Here is a 24,130-nt window from a genome sequence, read left to right on the forward strand (position 1 = left end):
AAAAGGGGAACAAAAAAAAAAAACGAAATGAAACAATTCCAAATAATATTCCTTCTAAAATTCAAGAAGCAGAACGCAAAAAGTCTCACGAGTTTTATATTGGTTTGTTGCTTAATCAAAATTTCTTCATAATTTTGGTTCTGAGATAAAAGTGAAACTCCAGAGAAATTAACAAGTTTTTTAGGTATAACTTTTAAGTAGAAGTTAACAGACATTAATAGCACCATGGCTATTGTTGTTGTTGTTGTTGTTGTTGTTGTTGTTGTTGTTATTATTATTAAGGCGGTGAGCTGGCTGAATCATTAGCATGCTGGGTGCAATGCTTAGCAATATTTCATTCATCTTTACATTCTGTGTTCAAATTCTGCCAAGGTCGATTTTACCTTTCATCCTTTCTGGGGCCAATAAAATAAGTACCAGTTGAACACAGGGATGACAAGGCTGGCCCCTTTAAAATACAGGTAGAACTCGTTTTTGCTAGCTGATTGGACTGAAACAATGTTAAATAAAGGGTCTTGCTCAAGAACACAACATACTGCCAGGAATCGAACCCACGATGGAACCATATGATCGTTAGCCAAATACAGTAACCACTAAGGCACCACACACCATCACATATATAAGGTATATCTAACAGTTAACAGACCGGATAAGTTTTCGTTTTTATAGGAATGGCATCCAACTGTAGAAACCATACCAAATCGGACACTGGAGCTCAACAAAGTCCTCAGGATTGTCAGATCCTGTCAAATCATCCCACTTATTCAAGCATGGACATTGGATGTTAACAGGGTGAGGATTTTTCTATGTTAGCATGACTGGGAAAGAATTTGTTGTTTCTTTTTTCAAATTAAGACATGTCTTAAATCATTGATGCTGTTATTTTTCCATCTAGACATCCTTCCTATGGTTTTCCAATCAAGTGCCAAAGTCAAAGCGGAGACCGTTATTTGTCACATGAGAATATAAACCAACTTGGCCCCCAGATTAATTTCTACTCAAATTTAGAATTTAATAAATATAAGAAAATGATATGGCAAAATTAAGACAAGCACAAAACAAAATAGAATAAAATATATAAAAAAATACAAGACTATTTTTAAAATTCCACATCAATAAAATAATATAAAACACTTCCAAAGAGTAACAGAACCTAGGAAAAGAATGCTTATCAGGCAGGGGCTGGTGAGTTATATATTATGGTGATGTAAATGAATAGTGCTTGCCATGAAGAATACTATTAAATCAAAATGCCAAATTCAAAAGTCTTCAAAAGGAACTTAACAGCTGTGGAAAATACATTTTCTGATATTTCCCTCTCAGATTTCAGGATTTTGGTTTTTTGTTCTTCCTTGCTCTCTTTAAAAAAATCTCAAAATTTTATGGTTGATGGAAAAAGAAAATTATCTTAAAGAATATCTCTCAAATTCTCAGGAATATATTCTGTTACTGAATGCGTTTCAAGATAGATTTCCTTTGATGACAGTCAAGAGGTCATAGATAACTGTGGAGGGGGAGGGGGAATGATGATGATGGTGATAATCATGGTTACGATGACGACGATGGTGGTGGTGATGATGCAACACTTTTGTAATTACGTTTAAATCAACAGTACAAAACATTGATTTCATATGTTATACACACACATATGTATGCTTCCGAATCACATGGTGCTGAGTTCAGTCCCACTGCATGGTACCTTGGGCAAGTGTCCTCAACAATAGCTCCAGGCTGATCAAAACCTTGCCTTATGAATGCATTTGGTAGATGGAAACTTTAAAGAAGCCTCTGTGTGTGTGTGTGTGTTTGTGTGCTTGCCTCCCACCACTGCTTGATAGTTGGTGCTGGTTTGTTTATGACCCCGTGACTTAGTAATTCAGCAAAAGACTCCAATAAAGTACCAGACTTTAAAAAATATATAAAAAGAATAGGTCAATCTGTTTGATTTAGGGTGGTGCCCCAGCATGAGGTCTTAAAAATAATTATGTATATATATCTATCTATATATCTATATTATATCTATCTCTCTATATATATATCTATCTATATATATATATATTTGAAGAAAAGCAACACAAATGTATTAGGTTATAGCTATACGTACGTCTCATACAAGCTTCATTTATTTATATAGTGAGAACACCACATAAGATGTGCAATGAAAATGTACTCCTCAGCTGCATAATGGAAGTTCATTTCAGAAAGCCGTTTTGTAAATGTGTGTAATACATTTACACACATTTACAAAATGGCTTTCTGAAATGAACTTCCATTATGCAGCTGAGGAGTACATTTTCATTTCACATCTTATGTGGTGTTCTCACTATATAAATAAATGAAGCTTGTACAAAACGTACGTACAGCTATAACCTAATACATTTGTGTTGCTTTTCTTCAAATTTAATTCACCAAATCTCTTGATTTTGTTTTTGGATTTTACCCTACCAAAAGCTGGTGCCACAAACATTTTAAGTACCACATTTAATCTTTTGATTAAATCTATATATATATAAATATATATAGGCACAGAAGTGGCTGTGTGATAAATAGCCTGCTTCCCAACCACATGGTTCCGGCGAGTTCAGTCCCACTGCGTGGGACCTTGGGCAAGTGTCTTCTACTATAGCCTTGGGTCGACCAAAGCCATGGGAGTGGATTTGGTGGACAGAAACTGAAGGAAGCCCGTCGTATATATATATATATATATATATATATATACACACACACACACATACAAAATAGACTTCTTGTTTCTGTCTACCAAATCCATTCACAGGGCTTTGGTTGGCACTGACTAGACCAATATTGAAGTTAAACTGTTCTTCATCATAGTTTTATGTACATTTTTCCTGTTGGAAGATGTTGGATAGACTTGAAATATGTAATCCTTCCACATGCCTTGATCCTGCTCAATTTCATGACATTATGCAAAAACAGTCTTTATATATCTCAACAATAATAATTATAGATGGGTGGGTGGGGACAGGAGTTTGAAAACATTTTATAAGAAACTAAATTACAATTGCAGCGTGGAAGGTGTTTATAAGCCATTTAAGAAACATACAAAAGCCGTTAGATTCACTTCAACATTTAAATTTAATTTGCCAAAATATTTTCGTCACTTTGAGACCGCAACCTGTTCACTGACAAAATTCCATGCTACATCTCAATTTTGTCAGTGAACAGGTCGCGGTCTCAAAGTGACGAAAATATTTTGGCAAATTAAATTTAAATGTTGAAGTGAATCTAACGGACTTTGTGTGTTTCTTAAATGGCTCATAAACACCTTCCACGCTGCAATTGTTTTCGTTCCAGCACACGATCTCAGATCAGGTCACTTGCTATGCAAGTACATCTCTGTAATAAATTACAATATTTATGTGTAATACATCACACCCATCAGTACAGTCTTGGTACAAAACTTTTTCCCTTCATGGCTTTAGCTTTGCCCCATGTATGAGCCACACCCCAACTTTTGCAGTGCAAAAATAATCCCAAGTAAATATGGTAAGTGGAATGGGTTTGTTCCGATATACACAGCAAATATATCTTTTGGTCTTCTTTTTTATTTGGAATTGTTACAGGAAAGAATAGTGTTGCTTACAATGAAAGTAGATTGTTCATCATTTCTAACTTATCCAATTTTCTTGTTAGTAAACAGAGAATTGTTTAAGTGGAAGAATAAACAGCTGGCAAGAGCTAATCAAAGACTAAGCAATTTAAAGAAATCTTACACAAGGTAACAAACCTATAAAAGATTCCATTTAAGTTCTACAATTTCTCTTCAAAGATGAAGAAATGATACAGACATTTTTATATCTCAGATTCTAACAAATTACAATAGAAAAAGGAAAGGAAAGACTGTAAAAACACAGTCAAGTTTAGTAACTACTCAAGTTAATTCTGATTTAAGGGAGTTGCACTTTAAGGAAATCAAAAGGAGGCAAAAAAAGTATACCTGTTTCTCTCTAATATTTGACATTCCATAGAATAAAAGGAAAATTTATGATTCTTGTGAAGATACAAACTGAGGTTTAAGAAAACCAAGATGATTAGTTCAAACACACACACACACAGACTGGTGAAGAAATGAAGAAAAAAGTACACAATGTCTGAGGCAGAGTTAGTAAATTTTTATTAGAAACTGAATCATCATTCCAAGTTTCATGTTTAATTATTCAAACAAATTGTTTAGATAAACAGCAATGTGAGATTCAGATAAATAATTCAACAAACTTCAGCTAATAATAATAATAATAATAATAATAATAATAATTCTTTTTATTATAAGCACAAGGCTTGAAATTTTGGGGGAGGGGAGCTAGCCGATTACATCAACCCCAGTGCTCAACTAGTACTTGTTTTATGGACTCTGAGAGGATGAAAGGCAAGGCAACTTCAGTGGCATCTGAACTCAGAAAGCAAAGTGCCCAAAGCATTTTGTCCACCATGCTACGAATTTTGGCAGCATGCTGCCTTAAGGGTTTCAAATTTTGGCACAAGGCCAGCAGTTTCAGAGGAAGGTGTTAGTCAATCGAATGGACCCCAGGAATCAACTGGTCCTTATTAAGGCCCGAAAGGATGAAAGGCAAAGTTGACTTTAGCCAGATTTGAACTCAGAACATAAAGACAGATGAAATACCACAAAGCATTTTGCCACTACCGACTCTACCAGCTCACTACCTCGTCAGCAGTAGTGGCGGCGATGACGTTGTACCTCTGTCTGTTCCCAACACATTCTCAAATGGCTCACCAAATCAAATTTTACATGGTAATACTACGAGACTCCAGGAGTGTAAACTTTTTTTGAATTAAAACAATGCATTATTGGCAGTTTCCATAATTACATCTCAAACCTCGAAGAATAAAAGTGAAACCTTCAACGAAATAAGTTATAGTTTCACTTTTATATTGTTTCACCTTTAATGGTTTCACTTTTGTATTGTTTCATTTTTAAGAGTTTCACTTTTGATGGAGTAAGTTATAAATAGTATCCCTATGTATATATATATATATATATATATATATATATATATATATATATCCCTTTAAAGACTTTCTCAATTCTCGAGCGTTATACTAAAACATCTATTTGTTTTCAACACCACCTGTCTTTGTCTGTTGTTTTTTTGTGAATTCTCCCTATATATATATATATGTTCCACCTAGTGCAGGGCTGTAAGCGCTTGAAGACATTCCACTTTTCAAATGTTCCCCCTACCTAGGACTGCAGCTCCATTCAAGAAACTAGCTGTGGAAACACATGTCTAGCAAATGGCGACCACACCTGTTCACTATCAAGGAAGCACTGGAGATGTCATGGCCTCAACCCATGTCTGCATGTCATCAACCACGGCAAGCCAAGGCCACCATTCAGCAGGTGTTGACAGCAGATAGACTGTCTGACCATCAGGATGTGTCCCTTCCACAAGAAGAGCGAGAGTATACGCTCCAGAGTAATCCGATAGTGGTCAAGCGATATACACGTTAGCCACCTCTGCCCAACCTTTCGGGGATAGCTTTCTCTCAGCAATAATGTTAATGTGAGGACTGTTATAGATACCAACAAACATCTAATGATGGAAGGACACAAAAGCTGTAGTAGAGTCAATATATTTTATGCATTGGGTTGTCTTCTCACACTTTATTCAACCAGTTTCAATCAATGGCTGAATAAGCTACAAAAATTGGAAGTCCGAGTCAACCTAACACACATATACAGAGAGAGAGAGAGCATAATGTGCAAGAATAGAGTAATACAGTGAGTGACTAGACAACTAGGTCTCAACACAGACATTGTTGCTTTCATACACTAACAATTTATCTGCCCAACAATCACACCTTAATACACGGTTACATATCATCTAGCATTTCTTTCTTTTTTAATATGCTTCTGGAATAAAGAATTTGGTCATATAAATATATATCCTGCTTATTTGCTGTAATCTATATTGGTGATTATATGACATTGCATAAATGACTTAGGTGCAATAAACCAACAGTTTGCAAAGACATTTTGTATGGAATACACCTTGTTCTTCAGTTAAACTACCTGTGTTACCACAAAACTGCTTGACCAGTGATGAAGTGGAATAATTATACATTCCAGCTATTGTAGTGTATGTATAATTCTATCTCAGTTACATTAAAAGAGCCCTGCCTGATACATCAGGAATAACCTCGCCCCAAGGCACACAAAATTTTATTTGTTTTTTGTATATTGCCAGCATCGCCTTACTGACACGTGGAAAACAACATTCAAGTGTGGTCGTTGCCAGTGCCGCACATAAAAGCACCCACTATGCTCTGAGAGTGATTGGTGTTAGGAAGGGCATCCAGCTGTAGAAACTTTACCAGATAAGATTGAGTCTGGTGCAGCCTTCTGGCTCAGCAGTCCTCAGTCAAACTGTCCAACCCATGCCAGCATGGAAAGCGGACGTTAAACGATGATGATGATGATGATATTTCATCATTATCTTTATCATTTTAATGCCCATTTTCCCATGTCTGCAGGAATTAAATTTTGTATTACTGGATGTTGTTCTTGTCACCAACCATCATCTGTTTGTTTCCAAGGCAGAACATTGGAAATGAATAATGGTGCTTGCATGACTCATTTACACTCATTTACAACTATCACATGCTGTCAAGGCAAGGAAACAAGTATACACAGGTATACACATGCATGCACAAATACACACACACAAAACACACATACATTACGACAGGATTCTTTCAGATTCCATCTCTCAAATCCATTCATAAGACTTTAGTCAACCTGAGGCTAGAGTAGAAGACGCTTGCTCAAGGTATGACACAGTCGGAATGAACTTGGAATCACATGGTTCAAAAGTAAGCCTGTGCCTACATTTATTTGTATGCGAAATACCAATAACTAATGAGCAAGACCTGAAGGTGTGAATTGTCCAACTTCCTTTGCTCTGGACTCTAATATAAACGAGCAATTCAGTACACAGCTGTAACATTAATTAATAAATGAATGACAAATGAACAGAAATTGCATAATTAAATTATTGTGCAACTTCTGTACTTTTGCCATTAAACTTTTTTTTTTTATTGCCAACATAAAAATGCGAACAAGCTGTAACCATAATAATAATATCAAATTTTTGCCACAAGGGCAGCTTGGGGGAGAAGAATAAGTCGATTATATCGACCCCAGTGCGTAACTAGTACGACCCAAAAGGATGAAAGGTAAAGCTGACCTCGACGGAATTTGAACTCAACGTAGCAACAGGTAAATACCGCTAAGCTTTTTGCCCGGTGTGCTAACCATTCTGTCAGCTTGACACCTTAATAATAATAATCCTAATCATAATTTTTATAGATACTTTATAAACTAACAGTACCAAGATATTCAACAGAGTAAAACATACAAATATGAATGTTTGTCTGTCAAAACTAGAGATATTTGACAGAGACTTTCATAGGTTGCACGAAAAATTTCTGGCATTTTGTAAAACAAAGGCATTTCAATAAAGTGTAATAAAAAATTTATTTTATAAAATAATGGTAACATGGATTCAGATTCAGTCCCTCTGCATGACATCTTGAGTAAGTCATCATCTTCATCATTATCATTTAGCATCATCTGTTTTCTGTCAGAAGACTGCACCAAACTCTGGTCTTCGTTTTGGCATGGTTTTTATGACTAGATGCTTTTCCTAATGCCAACCACATAAAAGAGTGTACTGGATGCTTTTTACATGGTACCAGCAGTAGTGGGGTCACTGACTATCTTGCAAGACAAACAAGATCCCTCAACTGAGAAGGGGCAGTAGTAGTAAGGGACATAAAACGGTGTCTTGCATTAGAGGGAAAACATGGTTACATTCTACTGTAGCCCTGGGTTGACAAAAGTCTTGTTGAGTAGATTTGATAGATGGAAAATGAAAGAAGCTTATTGTATGTATATGTCTGCATGCATCCATATGAGGGTCTCTTTGTCTCTTTGTCATTGTATGATGGTTGTAAATAAGCATCACTGTCACACAAGTGGTGTCATTTGTTTCCAGTCTTTCATAAAAACATGTCTGACTACCTGGGAAATATTACTTTGCTGAGAAATAGGTGAGGGTTAGCAAAAGGAAGGGCATCTGAACATTTAAAAAAATCTTGCTTTGACAAACAAGCATGGAAAAGTCCATGTCAAAATAATGATGTTGAAAAAAAATTCAATTTTTGTTTCATTTATTGTATAAGAATTAAGGTGATGTGGATTACAAGTACAATACAGGTATGGATCCTGTGATTAATGAAAAATTGGTAAAGGGTTCTATGACGAAATAATTTTGGGAACCACTTTCTAGCATATTTAAACCTTTTGATACCAATCCACTAAATAAGGACAAAGTTATTCTACTAAATTTTTCATTATTTTCATTATGAATTGAAACCAAAGTATTTCAAGTGAAATATGGTAACAAAAAAGGTTAACCTACACACACACACACACACAGAAGATCTTACGAGATATTGATGACATGCTAGAAATGTCAATAGAGTGTGAGCACCAACCTTTATCTCAAATATGCAGATGGTACTGTCTTTGATCAACAGAAACTCAAGACATTTTCTCATTGTTTTACCAATTAAACTGTAATTTATTACACATTATTATTACCTCTGCCTAAGCGAAGGCAGAGGTATTGTTTGTTTGTCTGTGGACAAGATATCTCAAAAACTGCTGGATGGATTAGATGAAACTTTCAGGGATGTTTGGCCTTGTGACTGGCATGGTCTCATATTTTGGGATCAATCCGGTACCGGACAAGGATTCTGGATTATTTTTTATATTTTCTTTACATGTATATGTAAAGTTTCACATAGTTCTTTTGTATATGCACACACATACACACATATACTCATACATTTTCAGCGGTGAACATTACCATCCCATTTCCATTGTACACACACACATGCACTCAAACATACCTCTCTTTTACATACATATACTTTTTCACTCCTTCCTTCATTATTCATCTATCACACCTTCCTTTCTCATTCATACGACGCTCTCTTTGCCACTTCGTTTTGGCTTTCTTATTGTCATTACTTTCTCTCACTTCCTCTCAGTCATGGCTATTACTCTCACTACATCTCCTTCCCTGTATTAGTATCTCATCTCCTCTCTCTTCACCTCTCACTCAAAGTGTATTAGCAGATGTTATGGATCCATATTTTTCCAACCATGATACTGTAAACATTTCATTACAATTATAATTTTTGTGTTCAATTACGTTTCTCTACCAAAGTTCCTGTTGCATTTCAACAAGTGTTTCCAAAACTTTTACGTAGTGACTCCCAAACACTTACTGACACATGTGCGCTCAAGTCATGTAAATATTTGCATTACCCAGACAACACACACTCAGCATTACAAACACGGCCTGCACAACCACTGCACACATTAGGAGTTATGGAATGATTCCCAATGGGAGTCATTCCATGACTCCCATTGGGATCAATCAGGTACCGGACAAGGTATATGAATTATTTTTCCATTTGAGAGCGATCAGGTTTATTTTTAGTATTCTTGTTCGTGAGAGCAATTGATTTTATTTCAGATACTCTCATTTTACAAATCATCTCCAGTTAATCATTGAGAGGATGTTGGTGTTGCATTGGTGGAGGTTTGCGCTCTCTGAGTGCTCGTTATAATTTATCATCATTATCATCATCGTTTAACGTCCACTTTCCATGCTGGCATGGGTTGGACAATTTGACTGAGGACTGGCGAACCAGATGGCTGCACCAGGCTCCAATCTGACCTGACAGAGTTTCTACAGCTGAATTCCGTTCCTAACGCCAACCACTCTGAGTGTAGTGGGTGCTTTTACGTGCCACCAGCACGAGGGCCAGTCTGGCGGTACTGGCAGCAGCCATGCTCAAATGGTGTTTTTACGTGCCACCTGCACAGGAGTCAGTCCAGCGGCGCTGGCTCAAATGTCTTGTTCACATGCCACCGGCACAAGTGCCAGTAAGGCAACCCTGGTAATGATCACGCTCAAATGGTGCTTTTTACGTGCCACTGGCATGGAAGCCAGACCTTTTGATTAATTAGTATTAATCAAAATGTTTCTTACACAACACTGGTGTCATAGATATGCATACTGAAATGGCTCAGAAATAAAAGAAAAAAACTAGATACAAGTCATGGTTGCATTGCCTCCTTCCCTATCAACTCTTGAGTTAAGATTGCTATTACTGGTATTGGACACAGGCATGGCTGAGGGGTTATCTTCACAACCATGAGGTTCTGGGCTCAATCACCCCATGTGACATTTTGGTGTCATTTAATTATAGGTTGACTCAAGACCAAGGCCCATGAAGTAGACTTTCTTTGTAATTCAATGATCCAGTCTCGTCACATAAAACAGGGATTTGGTAGACTCATTAAAGCAGGGGAAAGAACACCTTGCCGTATTCATTTTTGGTACTTACGTTCTCTAACTGGCACATAAAAAGCACCATTTAAGCATTGGGCCTCATGACGGCAGTGACAGGTGACCAAGACCTTTGGCGATGTTGACCTGTCAAGCCAAGTGAGACCATAGTCGTGGCTGATGCTGGTTTCAGGTCAACGGCATCCATTCTGGTAGCACATAATAAGCACCCACTACACTCTGTTAAGTGGTTGGTATTAGGAAGGGCATCCAGCCATAGAAACCTTGCCAGATCAGAACCTGGTGCAGGTCCCCAGTTTACCAGTTTTCAGTTAAACCATCCAACCCATGCCAGCATGGAAAGCGGATGTTAAATAATAATGATGATGATGATGGTGATTGTTTTACTTTTTGAGTTGGGACTAATAAAATCCTTATTGTTCAGACATGGACAGGGATTGGTCTTAAAAAATACCCAAAACACAACATATATCACAACAGTACCCCCCCCTGCAAGTTGAACAGGGGTTAAGGGCCCATCAACACCACCAAAGCCACCCTATCAGATATTGTATTAAGCTAATGTAGGCTAGAAATCTGGGTCCACAACCTCAGGCACAAGACTGACAGAAAACAGGCTTGAGAACAGCAAAGAGGTAGATGGAGTGATACGACCAGATGGGGAGGGCCCTGGCAGGGCATAGCCCTGCAATACTGAAAGGTGAGGAGTGATGGTTGTATCTGGGCCCCCTCCCTGACTCTCAACCAGAAGGGAACATTCATCCATTTTTGCACAACACCAAAAAAGAACAACTTGCAGATCAACAAAACTATTGATCTCATATACATACAGATATACATACCTGTGTGTGTGTGTGTGTGTGTGGATAATCTTTTACTTGCTTCAGTAATTAGATTGCGGTCATACTGGGGCACTGCCTTGAATTCTTAGTCGAATGAATCGGCCCCAGTACTTATTTTTTAATATTTAAAAAATTCAGCAAAAACACAACAAACAGAAAATTCGTAGCTAATTCCTCATCAGTCAATGTCCAAAAGATCCTTACAATTTCGTGCCTTTGGTACTTATTCTATCGATCCATTTTTTTGCCACACACAAACACACAGGAAAGTCTTAAAATAGCTTCTTTTTAGCATAAGAAAACATGAAAAATATGAAATAAAAGTAATTAACTATACTTTAATTGATTAATATCCCCGGCGATTTTTTTACAATTTCATACAGGGATCTAATTAAAAGTAAGAAAATTGTGTTTGCGCTGCAATACTATCGCTACCTGTTTAACCCCAGGTCAGCCCTAACCGAACAAATCTATAATAAAAGGTGTCCCAGTCGTGACCATCCAGTGTTTTTGTGTATCTAAGACTATATTGTCCTATGGGGTGAAAAGTGTGATATGACGCAAATTTGGACGCTATTTCTAGCAAGTTGAGTCATCACGAAGAGGTGCTCTCGTTGAGTCGAATGAAAAACTATCGTTTTTTTTTTTTATTGTTATTAATATGCATGTTAATTAACAAACCTAAATATATTCAAATATCTTAGAAGAAACACTTGGAACACGTAAAAATATTCAGAAATCTCATTAAATATAAGTTAATAATATCAACAACTTTTAACGACAAATGTTTCAGATATTTCATAAAGAAAAGAGAAAAAAACTTTCGATTTTACTGTTATAGAATTGGAAAATTCTGGCTTTTCGATTATTTCCTTAGTTGGAATTATAACTAATATATATGAGTGTATTTAATAATAGATAAATGGCTCCTTTTTGATTCGTCACAAGGTCCATCTCTTATTTTTTAGTAAAGAACATCGTCGAAAGCCCGAAGATGTAACCAAAGGAGCCGTTGCCAAATTCTAAAGACTAAGAAGAAATAAGCTGACGGCGAACTGAGCCATTATTTGCTCGTTCCTTGGAAAAACATGAACGTCACCATATCAGTCAGTTTTCTTTTAAAGTATACGGTTTTAGTGGTTCTTATTTGAAAATTTTATCGAACACGATACAAATAAAACGAGAAAAGTTTTGATAGTGAAACTATGTAAGAGAAGAAAAGGTGAAAGAAGAGAACATAAAGCGAAAAAGGTGAAGAAATTAAAAAAGGTAATTTAAAGTTATTAATATTTAAACTCACTTGTTTAAAAAGTCGAAGTAATTTTGAAGCCATGACTGAAAAAGTTAATTGAATGTGAAAGAAAAGACTTTCACTTGAGTGAAATTTGAACGGCTATATTATTTGAAGTATCATTAAGATCAACCATAGTTAATGAATGAACGAGCAACTATATCTCGAATGAAGAGCAACGTGCCTAATACCCACAAATATAAAACGTGGGTGGTGGTGGTGGTATTATTATTATTATTAGAAACTTATTATTATTGTTGTTCTCTCTTTCTCTCCGTATATTTTAAGGATTGGCATTTCAATGATATATTTTACGTCGTCACAGCTTTTAAGGTAAATTATATTTCTCTTCAGAAAAGTAAATAAAGGGAAGTGATCATGTGACAAAATAACGATCAATATCAGGAAATAAGTTGATAATTTCTTTGGATAGTTGATTTTTGGTTGTTGTGGTTTGCAAGAGTTTGTCAGTCAGGTATCCCGACCCACCCCTCGATCCCAATATATCGACTCCCTTTTAACGTCCCTTTAATTCACCTTTGTATACTGCTTAGGAAAGATCAAGATTATCCCCAACCCGAGGGTTTTATATAGGAGAATATACTTGCTCGATATGACCTGCAAAATGCGATCGAACACAGGACCACGTGGTTTAGAAATGAACTTATTAACCACAGCCTTGCCTGGTTTCTTTTCTTTTTTTTTTTTGCTTGTGTATGACTTAACCAAAAGAAATCCATATTTTCATATTTTAGGAGATGAGTAAAGTAATACAGAAAACATTGTAAGGATTATATTTAATTTATCTTTCACTAGATAAAATGTAACACATTAGGAAAGTAAAAACAAATAAAATTTTAGCTGATTAGAGATGAAAAATTATCAGCAATCACAGACAGGAAATCATCAAATATTTTTTGGTCAAAGGTAATCCAACCACAACCAGTTCCTCTTTCTAAACTACATTATCTAATTATCCTCCATTTTCAAGACATCCAGATGTGATTTTAAAGTGATTTAACTATTTATTACTAGCGTAGACGTTTCTTCATTGCCTTGTTTAGAATTTAGGGTTACAGAAACCAGAACTTTTTTTAAAGGAAAAGTGTTGAGCAGCATAAAACAGACTTTTTATTTATTTATTTATTTTTTAGAAAATGTTTAGAAGTACAGAAAGATCATTTTTTTAAGAAAAAAGGAAAGAAAATAGTGTTTAGGGGTACAGAAACGTGTTTTTAATAGAATAAAAAGAGATACAGAAAAACCGTTTTTTTTTTCTTTAAAATTATGTTTAGGGATGCAGAGAGGGGGGTTAAGGGCTCAACACTTCTGGATTTTCTTTCTTTAGAAATTGTAGAATAAAAAGAAATTGAATATAATAAGAAAGAAACTTTTTAGATGTTGATCAGAGCCTTAAATATTTTAAAGTGGGAATGGGGGTTACATTCATATCTTTCTCAATGATATTAGAAGCGCCAATGTAGTGAAAGGCTACAATCTGGGATCGAATTATCTACTAAATTATAAACATGACGTTCAACGTTACTTTCAATGAAAGATGAAATAAATTTATGCTCATGAATTCCTAGCATATCTGATAGGTTTGCAAGTAGATTTAGAGTTTGTGTGGCCAAGAACAGGCAGAGCAGGGTACGATTGACAACAGAAATAGACGCGATTTTATTCGTTATAGAAAAAAGTGCTTCGTTCAAACAGAAAGTGACAAGCCTGTAATGAGATATAGATTTCAATAATAATAATAAAACCAAACCACACCTTTTAGCGTCTGTGTGTCCGCATCGAATTACATTATCGTTTGTTGGGGGAGTGGTTTATGGCTAGCTGAAACTTATCCCCTTAAACTGTGGTTTTATATACACACATACACACACAAACATATTAGACACATGCTTTGGCGCATGAAAGGACTAGCTACACACAACTTTAAATTATTCAATTGACAATGTGAAAGAGACATGTTACATGAGTACCAAGGTGGCTAGAAATTATTTGAAGGTTAATTCCTAATATATAAAGTGACAAATACATGTAGCTAACTCCATGAACACACAAAAAAACCTCCAACGAGACACTTCCTACCACGTTAAAAACAAAGGACAGCTTATTAGGTCTGTATCTCATTTCAATAAAATATTTTAGATGGTTATAGCTCAAATGCTATCAAATATTCGGGCCATGGATCTATCCAGGCCTCTCTAAACACGTAGACCTGTCCAATTAATGTCAAAATGACCCCATGTCTTGAATGCCTGTGTGTGCATGTATAGTTATGTCATAAATTAACTGTACTCTTACAGTGAGAAAGAAAAAAAAACGCTACCTCATCAAATAACTGAGATAAGTTGTTAATGAATTTATAATCTTTCGTAACTCCCATTCTCACTTGAAAACTTTTTTTAATATAACATTGGCACTTAGTTTCACTTGGTTTGATCTTTGATTTCTCTGGGAGTGTAGTTAGTTCATGACCACCAGACTACCAATGCCTTTCGTTCATGCGCCGGTAGTCTGATGGGTAATAACGTTATTAACCCATAGTTTAGATATGACGGTCCATAATTCGAATCTAGTTTGGTATTACGTACACGTTCTGAAATAAGACAGCTGATGACGATTGGAGATCAATCAATTGAATCTTTATGTTATGTAATTAAGAAAAAATGCGTTTGCGGTTTAAAATTAAAATAGGTATCTCAAACAAAATATTTAGTATTATGGTTTGTCGTATAGTTTTCGTTGGCTTTTCACAATATTAAGTAGTTTGTGAATGAAGACAATAAACACTAAAATTTTAATGACTTTTCAATTATTTCATTAACATACATCATTATATTTACAAGTAACGTTGCCATCGTCTTGTATCGCACGCATTGACGAGGCTACAACGCAAGTCTTCTCGATTAAAGGCGAGTTCTCCCATTGGATGAACACCACAGTGTTACTTTGTTCTGACTTCCTTGTAGTATTTTCTTGACAGAGACATTGGGGGTGATTTGCTATTGCTTCCTCCAACTGGATGGACGTTGGCCCACAAGGAGCTCATCCATCTTTCTTGTTTTTTAGTCCTGCTGAGTGTCTAAACGCCCTCTTGACAAGAGAAGCAATCTACTCAAGGGGGGAAGCCGGTTTAGTCGCCGACCACGCGACCATGGAACGGGTTGTTCTGGTTTACAAGGTACCAGTAGCAGGCCCCATAGCTTGCAATGAAAACTGACTATAACAAGTAATGTCCATTCAATAAATTGAATCAACGTTCAACGAACATAACACTTAAGAGTCTGCTGTACATAACTTGCTGGATACATTACGAAAGTAGTATAAGGAATTTTAATCACTATATGAAACTGTTACAAGTGTTACTCAACACTTGTATGTTGGTGCCTTTTGTTGAGCATCACGTAAGCTACTTAAGAAAAATGAAAGAGGGGGAGAGAGAACAATACGCCGAGACAAATGATAAGTTCCACTAGACAGCTGGGTGGCTCTGGCCTGAGGTTGAATTTGCCAGCTTTTACAGCTGTAAGCCACCCTTCTATAATTTTCAGCAAAAATGTTTGGTAAGAAAACTTTCATGCTTCCTTCAAAGTTTACCACATCAACCATAAAGATCATCCAGTGCTGATTGGTTCAGCTATGTTCGTACTTTTATGGTCATACTTTTCCTTTTATGGAGATACATTAGATGATTTTGGGCGAGGAAAATCCAAGAACTATGGTCCAAAATTCTGTATAGGCCTCACTACAGTACTACTGATCCCTTCTCCAGACCATTGGAGAAAATTAAGGGCCAATACTTATTAATTATAAACACAGCCTGTACTAATAGCAAGCTGCTTGTCACCACAATAAATACTAACGGAGAGGTGAAACATATAGGTGACAGTGAAGTGTCTTTTACAGGAAAACAATGCTGCACCAAAGACAAACTATGGAAATGAACCATGTAACCCTCAGTCTAGTCAGTACCCTGGCAGAATTGTTAGAGCATTAGAATATAAGCTTTGCTATATTTATTCTGGTTCCTTATACTCTGAGTTCAAATCCTGCCAAGGTCAACTTGGCCTTTCATCTATTTGGTATCAATTAAAATTAAGAACCAGTCAAGTACTGGACTTGATGGTATCAGCTAATTCCTCTCCTTAAAATAGCTGACCGTGCATTTCAATCAGAAACCATTCACTCATACACATGCATGCATACATGTAAGTGTGTGAATGTGATGTTACGTCTTTCAACCATACGTTGTGGTAACTTGGTGGTCCGGGCATGTGAAGACCAGATGAATAAACAATATCTGAGTTGAAAAACAGGTAAGGGTTGGTGACAGGGAGAGCAGCCAGCAAGATAATACTGCATCAGTAAATTTACCCAACCCTTGCCAGTGTGTGGGAATGGGAGATGTGATGATGGTGGTGGTGGTGGTTATAATAGTGACAAATGTAATAATCAGTTGAGCATCAGTAAAAATGTTTTGCACCATTTAGCTCGCTTGCTCTCTCACTCTCCAATATGAGTTCAAATCACAATAAGTTCAACTTTCTCTTTCCACTTCGCCAAAGGTTAATCAGGTAAGTATCAGTAGCATTGACATGCTCCCCCACCTACTCTTCCACAGGTCTGTGTCAATAGAAAAACTCCGTATTTTTATTTATTTATTTTATTGCAACATCTTTATTTAGAAACGTTCTTGTAGACATAAGTGGGGGAGGGTTGGCAGATAAGCTTCATGTTACCAACATTAGCTACATCGTTCTGTTCCTTAGAATAGTATCCAGCCATATCAAATGTCATAACATATGATTGATCTAACATCATCACCACCACCACCACCACCACCATCATCATTCCCATTTCTGTACCTATTAAGGAACACATACATGTAAACATATATTTTGGCTTTTTTTCTTTTTGGTTTGTTAGCTCAAGAGGGATTGTGTTACAGAGGGTGAAAGATTGCTCTCGTAGAATGTCATCTGTTATGAAGAGCAGTTGGAAAAGCATTAGACCGGAAAATAGTTTTGCTACAACAAACCAGTTATGACAAGCCTTGAGCAAGGAAAATACCTAACACAGCTAGAAACTAAGCAGCAGAGCTGTTTTCCTGGCCTCAAACTGCAAAAATCATTTGTGAGGTAATAACAATATTATTATATCAATATCATATTATAAAATTAATAAATTGATGTGTTTATATCCTTGTAACTTAGCAGTTTGGCAAAAGTGACCAATAGAATAAGTATCAGGCTTTACAAAATAATAATAAGTACTAGGATTGATCTGTTTGATCAACCTTCTTCAAGGCAGTTCCCCAGCATGGCTGCAGTCTAATAACTGAAACAAGTAAAGGATAAAAATATGATATAATACTATAATCAGTAATATTGGTGGGAGGTGGGGTAAGTCAATTGCAAAAACTCCAGGGTTCAACTGGTACTTACTTTATTGACCCCAAAACAATGAAAGGCAAAGTCAACTTAGGTGGAATTTGAACTTAGAATGTAACAATAGATGAAATGCCACTAAGCATTTCGCCTGGCACAGTAACGGTTTCGAGCATTGGGCCTCATGGAGACAAAGTGGCTGAGTTCTTTTCGAGCATGGGCCTTGTGGAGGCAAACTGGCCAAGTTCCTTTCGAGTGTTGGGCCTCACTGAGGCAAGGTGGCTGAGACCCTTTTGAGCATTGGGCCTCATGGAGGAAAAGTGGCCAAGCTCCATTCAGGTGTTGAGCTTTAGCATTATGTCGTGCTTGAGAAGACGATCCATCAAGCCAAGCAAAATCAGTCATGGCAGACACTGGTGTCATGCAAATGGCACCTGTGCTGATGGCACATAAAAGCACCCATTACACTCTCAGAGTGGTTGTTGTTAGGAAGGGCATCCAGCCATAGAAAACCATGCCAAATCAGACTGGAGCCTGGCGCAGCCTTCCAGCATGCAATCCCAGTCAAACCGTCCAACCCATGCCAGCATGGACAACGGACATTAAATGATGATGATGATATCTTTATGGAGTGCTTCTGTTGGTGTAGAGTAAATGTATTTAAATTTTTTTTTTAAAGCTGGATAGGCAAAAGTATGACTGTGTCATTAAGAAGCTGGCTTTGTAACTAACCAAATGGTTTCAGGTTCAATCTCATTGTACAGCACCTTGGGCAAGTGTCTTCTACAATAGCTCTGAACCAACCAATACTCTGTGAGTGAATTCAGTAGATAAAAACTGTGTGGAAGCCCATCATATGCATATGTCTGTGTGTGTCTGTGTTTGTCCTTTCCTATAACTCTTGACAACCAGTGTTGGTTTGTTTACAGCCCCGTAACTTAGCAGTTTCAGCAAAAGAGAACAATAGAATAAGTACAGGACTCCAAAAAAATAAGTACAGAGTCAATTTTTTTTCTTCTTTCTTTCACTAAACCTCTTCAAGGCAGTGCTCCGCCATGGCCTCAGCCCAATGACTGAAATAAGCAAATGATAAAAAATATAAATACATCTTATTCTTTCACTGTGGTGGCGGTGGTGGGGGGATTAGGAGGAGGAGGAATTGTTAGCATACTGGACAATATGCTGCTTAGCAGCATTTCATCTGTTTTCACGTTCTGAGGTCAAATTCTACCAAGATCAACTTTATCTTTTATCCTTTCAGAGTCAATAGAATAAGTAGCAATCAAGCACTGAAGTTGAATGTGATCGACTGCCCCTCTCCCCAACAAAACTTCACACCTTGTACCTATAGTGGAAAGCATTCATTATTATTATTATTATTATTATTATTATTATCATTATTATTATTATTGTTGTTGTTGAGTGAGAAAGCAGTGCATGCCAAAGTGACACTGGGGTACAATTATACAAAGCCCAGTAAACCCATTATGACTACCCATCTGATAAGGGTACACCAGGCACATACATCACAACCATATGTGTGCGACATGGTGATCTCATATCAAAATAAACAGCACATGACCTTGCAGTTAGAATTTCCTTCAGGTTGAGTAGCCCATCCCACTCAAAAGATCCCTGAATAAGGGTTGTTTAAGGATGTTGAATGAAACACCCATGTTTTCAGAGGTGAATTATTCAAACCCCAAAGAATTCCTCTCAACATATAGCTATGATGCTCCCCCACTACTTCTACTCATGCACATATCGTCAGCCACCAAGGGACTTGCTCAACTGGTTAAGGTCCAACAACTGACAAGCAAATCAGTGGTATTTAGCAGAATATTTGCTGAAGCCCACCTTTTATACCAAGATAAAACAATGTACATGATGACACTTCCAATCAGTTAAGATGCGAGCCATTGCCTGGTACTGCATCAGGGTGTCTTATTCTTCTTCTTCTTATTATTATTATTAATATCTCTGCCTTAGCGAAGGTAGAGGTATTGTTTTCAGTCATGTTTGTTTGTCTATGGACAAGATATCTCAAGAACCACTGGATGGATTTGGATGAAACTTTCAGGGATGGCTGGCCTCATGACTGGCACGAACTGATTAGATTTTGGGATCAATCCGATACCAGACAAGGATTCTAGATTATTTTTCCGTTTTTTTTACTTAATTTTTGAGAGCAGTCAGGTTCATTTTTAGTATTCTCATTTGTGAAATCAGTCGAGTTTATTTCAAATATTCTCATTTTAAAAATCATCTCTGGCTAATCATTGATAGGACATTGGTGTTGCCTTGGCAGAGGTTTACACTCTCTGAGTGCTATTATTATTATTATTATTATTATTATTATTATTATTATTATTATTATATAATGTAGATAAATTGAATAAACAAAAAGTCTGAAACCAAATTATTACAATAATTTCTGCCCGTGTTACATTTTATAAAATTGTAAACATTGTTAGTTTATTGAGCATGCCCAGTATACTCCTGCCTGGTGTGTATAGTAATCCCTCGCCATATTGCGGTTTATTCTTTAAGCTTACGTTGATTCCTGTGTGGGGTTGTTTTGCATTTATATTAAAATAAATATATGCAAATTATAAAAATAACAAAGAAAAATATACAGTAATGTTTCTACTTAGCGGATTTTCACCTATCACAGGGGATTTTGGAACGCAATACCCACAATAGTCAAGGGATTATTGTATTGTGAAACAATGAGATATTGATAGCAGTAAATGGTATATTTATGGATCACCCTACAGTGCAATCTTACATTGAAGATGACCTGAATTTCTATGAAGTTTCTTGGAATTGTGATATATGACTTCATAATTTTGAATATATTAAAATGGATCAGCCTCGATTGAACTCTGGCTGAGGAAGCTCAGTGCTGTGCTTTTTATGAAGTCAGTTAACCAGCTGAACAATGTGGTCAGAGGGAAACCAAACCTTACATTTCATAAAGAATTATTAGAGAGAATGAATGATAATGGCCTGAGAACATAAGTGTTGATGCAGACAGTGTAAGCAATATCTTCTGGAAGACTTTGAGGATGAGGATTATGAATAACTCCCAAAAGTCCTTGGTTGGAGAGTGCCACAGAAGTGGGGAGGGGTCTTTGGCTGTATGAAACAAGTACTACAGGCATAAAAGTCCCAGCAGTTGGACCTGTCTGTAATCTGCACAAGATGAGAACAACTATTTAGCTCACATTTTCAGTATCTGTACAGTGTTGACTTGTGGGTTTGTGTCAAACAGCAGCTGATATGTGTAGGATTAACAAGGTTACCAACTGAGGGTATTGTGAAGATTGGCTCACCACCTTTCTTTGTTTAGGAAGGGTCGCTAGTCTTTCTCTATTTCGTGATCATGTTAAAAGGAAATTGTTTGGTTGATGTGCTTAAAAGGTTTGAGAACAGAGATTTTTCCACTTTAGCCAAGCCCTCATCAACTTCTTTGAATACTACTTCCAGAGGAAGGTGAGGAGAAGGAAAGAGAGAGAGAGACCGAGAGAGAAAGGTCATCTTCCAAAGTATTTTATAAACGGTAAATGACAGCAAAAAGAATAATGAGGTTAAACGGGCATATTTTAATAACAATTAAAAACAGGAGACAGAAAACAGAGAGGACTCTTGTTTTTGATGCATCACAGTAATAATCTAGTATTTTATTTAGGGGTCTCTCCTCCTACCCACCTAATTACCTAAGATGGTTCTCTTACTCCTATTCAGGACCCTCTTTTATCACCTCAGATCTCTGGCATCTGACTCACTCTTCTTGGACACACGTGAAATGTCCAAAATGTTGATGTAACAATAATAATCTTTGATAAGGTGGCGAGCTGGCAGAATCATTAGCATGCCGAGCAAAATGCTTTGTGGTATTTCATCTGTCTTTACATTCTGAGTTCAAATTCCATCAAGGTTGACTTTGCCTTTCATCCTTTCGGGGTCGATTAAATAAGTACCAGTTATGCATTGGGGTCGATCTAATCAACTTAATCCTATTGTCTGTCTTTGTTTGTCCCCTCTATGTTTAGCCCCCTGTGGGCAGTAAAGAAATAAATAATAATCCTTGACAGAAGCACAATGCTGAGATTAACAGGGCAGAGACATATTTGATTGAATCACCCCTAGGATATGACTGGTATTTATTTCATTGACCCTGAAAGGATGAAAAGCAAAATCAACCTCAGTAGAATTTGAACTCAGAATGAAAAGATGGACAAAATGCTTTGTGGCATTTTGTCCAGCATGCTAACAATTCTGCCAGCTAGCCACCTTAATAATAATAATAATAATAATAATAATAATAATAATAATAATAATAATAATGATGATGATGATGATGATGACAATATTTTCTACTAAAGGCACAAGGCCTGAAATTTTGGGGAAGGGAACTAACCCTAACCCCAGTATTTCACTGGCACTTCATTTATTGACCCCCCAGGATGAAAGGCAGAGTCGACCTCGGCATGAACTCAGAGCATAAATAATCAGAACTAATGCCAGCAAGCATTTTGCTTGGCGTGCTAACGATTCTGCCAACTAGCCACCTCAACAACAACAACAAGAATAGCTTTAATTTCAGCATCAAGCCAGCAGTTTTGAAAGGGTGGGGAGCAAATCAATTACATCAACCCCAGTGTCTGACCAGTACTTTATTTTATTGACCTTGAAATGATGAAAAACAAAGTCAACCTTGGTGGGATCTGAACTCAGAACAAAGCATTTGAACAAATAACCACTAAGTATTTTTCCTGACACTCGACCGATTCTGCCAGCTAAAGTAATAAAATATATAAATAGGTGCAAACCAACCACATGGTTCGGGGTTCAGTTTCACTGTATGGCACCTTGAAGAAGTGTCTTCTACTATAGCCTTAGGCCGACCAAAGCCTTGTGAGTGGATTTGACAGGCAGAAACTAAAAGAAGCCCATCATATATATATATTTGCTATGCTCGACCACTGAAATCTACAAGTTTTTCTCATTCTCTCTCTGTTATTTTCTCTTCTTCATTTCTGTTGAAGAGCATAGACTCGAAACGTAAAAAACTTTTTTCATTTTTCCCAAGCGTCAAACTAATATACTTGCTTTCCTCTTTGGCCAAGCCCTCATAAACTTTTTCAAGTTTCCCTTGAAAAGGAAAGTGAGGGTGGAGAGAGAAGAGTTGCCTTCTAGCAAATTTGCTGAAAGGTGGGTGAATGTTGGAAAAATGGCCGATGTCAAAGGACCAATTCTGAGCATACACTTGTGAAAAATAAAAAGAGAAAGGCTCTTGCCCTGTTGGTCAGGCACCCATGACTTTTGTGAGGTTTTCCACGAGTAACCTTAAAGCACCTCTCCCTAGTGGGAGTTTTATTTGTTTAATTTTCTATGTTATTTTTTTATTTACACGCTTTTAAAACCCAATTGTATTGGCTGGTCTTTGTCTCTCAGTGTAACTTTATGAAAGCCCTTGTGGCCAATAAAAGAATTAATTATTATTTAGTGGCATTTCCTAATGGCCTGTACCTTCTTAGTTCAAACTCCACCAAGGTCAATGGAATAAGCACCAGCTGAACCTTGGGGGTCAATGAAATCAACTAGCCCCACCACCGAATTTCAAGCCTTATGCCTATAGTAGAAAGGAATGTTGTTGTTGTGGTGGTTGTGTAAGTGATTTACAATGGATGAAAATGTTAGACTGCATTATATGATCAACATGACAACCAAGCTTGTGTGTGTGTGTGTGTTTGTACACTAACATATATACATGCTCAAATACAAACACATAAACATTTCCACTATCAGCTGTCACACACACACACAAAAGGGGGTAAAAATGAATAGTAAAGAAAAAAAGGACAGAAAAAACACCCAAAGTCCCAAAAAACGCTGTAACTAAACCTAGCAATGGAGGAGAGCTGGGAGGTGGAGTAACATTAATGCGCCTGTGGATTTGTGTCAACACTTGAACAACATTTATGGGTGTCTAAGATCAGGTTGGAAGCAACAGATGTGGTGGGGTGGGAGCAACTGCCAGTCAGCTCCATGTAAAGGCTATTTGCTCTCTCTCTCTCTTTCTATCTCTATCTCTCTGAATTGGTTGACAGAGTGAATCATGACTGGAAAATAATTGGCCATGGGTGGAGAGATATTGAAATC

At 36.9% G+C, this 24,130-nt stretch overlaps 1 protein-coding gene across 3 annotated transcripts in view; it reads right to left on the bottom strand.

Annotated features, from left to right (window-relative positions):
- The window catches only part of LOC106875870 (uncharacterized), a 236,621-nt gene that overhangs the window by 116,708 nt on the left and 95,783 nt on the right, over positions 1-24,130 (bottom strand). The window contains exon 1 of one of the 3 annotated variants that reach the window (XM_089360941.1): positions 12,570-13,175. The exons of the other annotated variants lie outside the window; for them this stretch is intronic. Within the exon in view, the coding sequence (XP_089217067.1) occupies positions 12,570-12,602 (33 nt within the window). The 5' untranslated portion in view covers positions 12,603-13,175. Of the gene's footprint in view, positions 1-12,569; positions 13,176-24,130 lie in introns of those variants that run through there. 3 annotated transcript variants of the gene reach the window in all.

The sequence above is a fragment of the Octopus bimaculoides genome, chromosome 12, assembly GCF_046866305.1.
Source record: "Octopus bimaculoides isolate indiv1 chromosome 12, ASM4686630v1, whole genome shotgun sequence".
Lineage (NCBI taxonomy): Eukaryota > Metazoa > Mollusca > Cephalopoda > Octopoda > Octopodidae > Octopus > Octopus bimaculoides.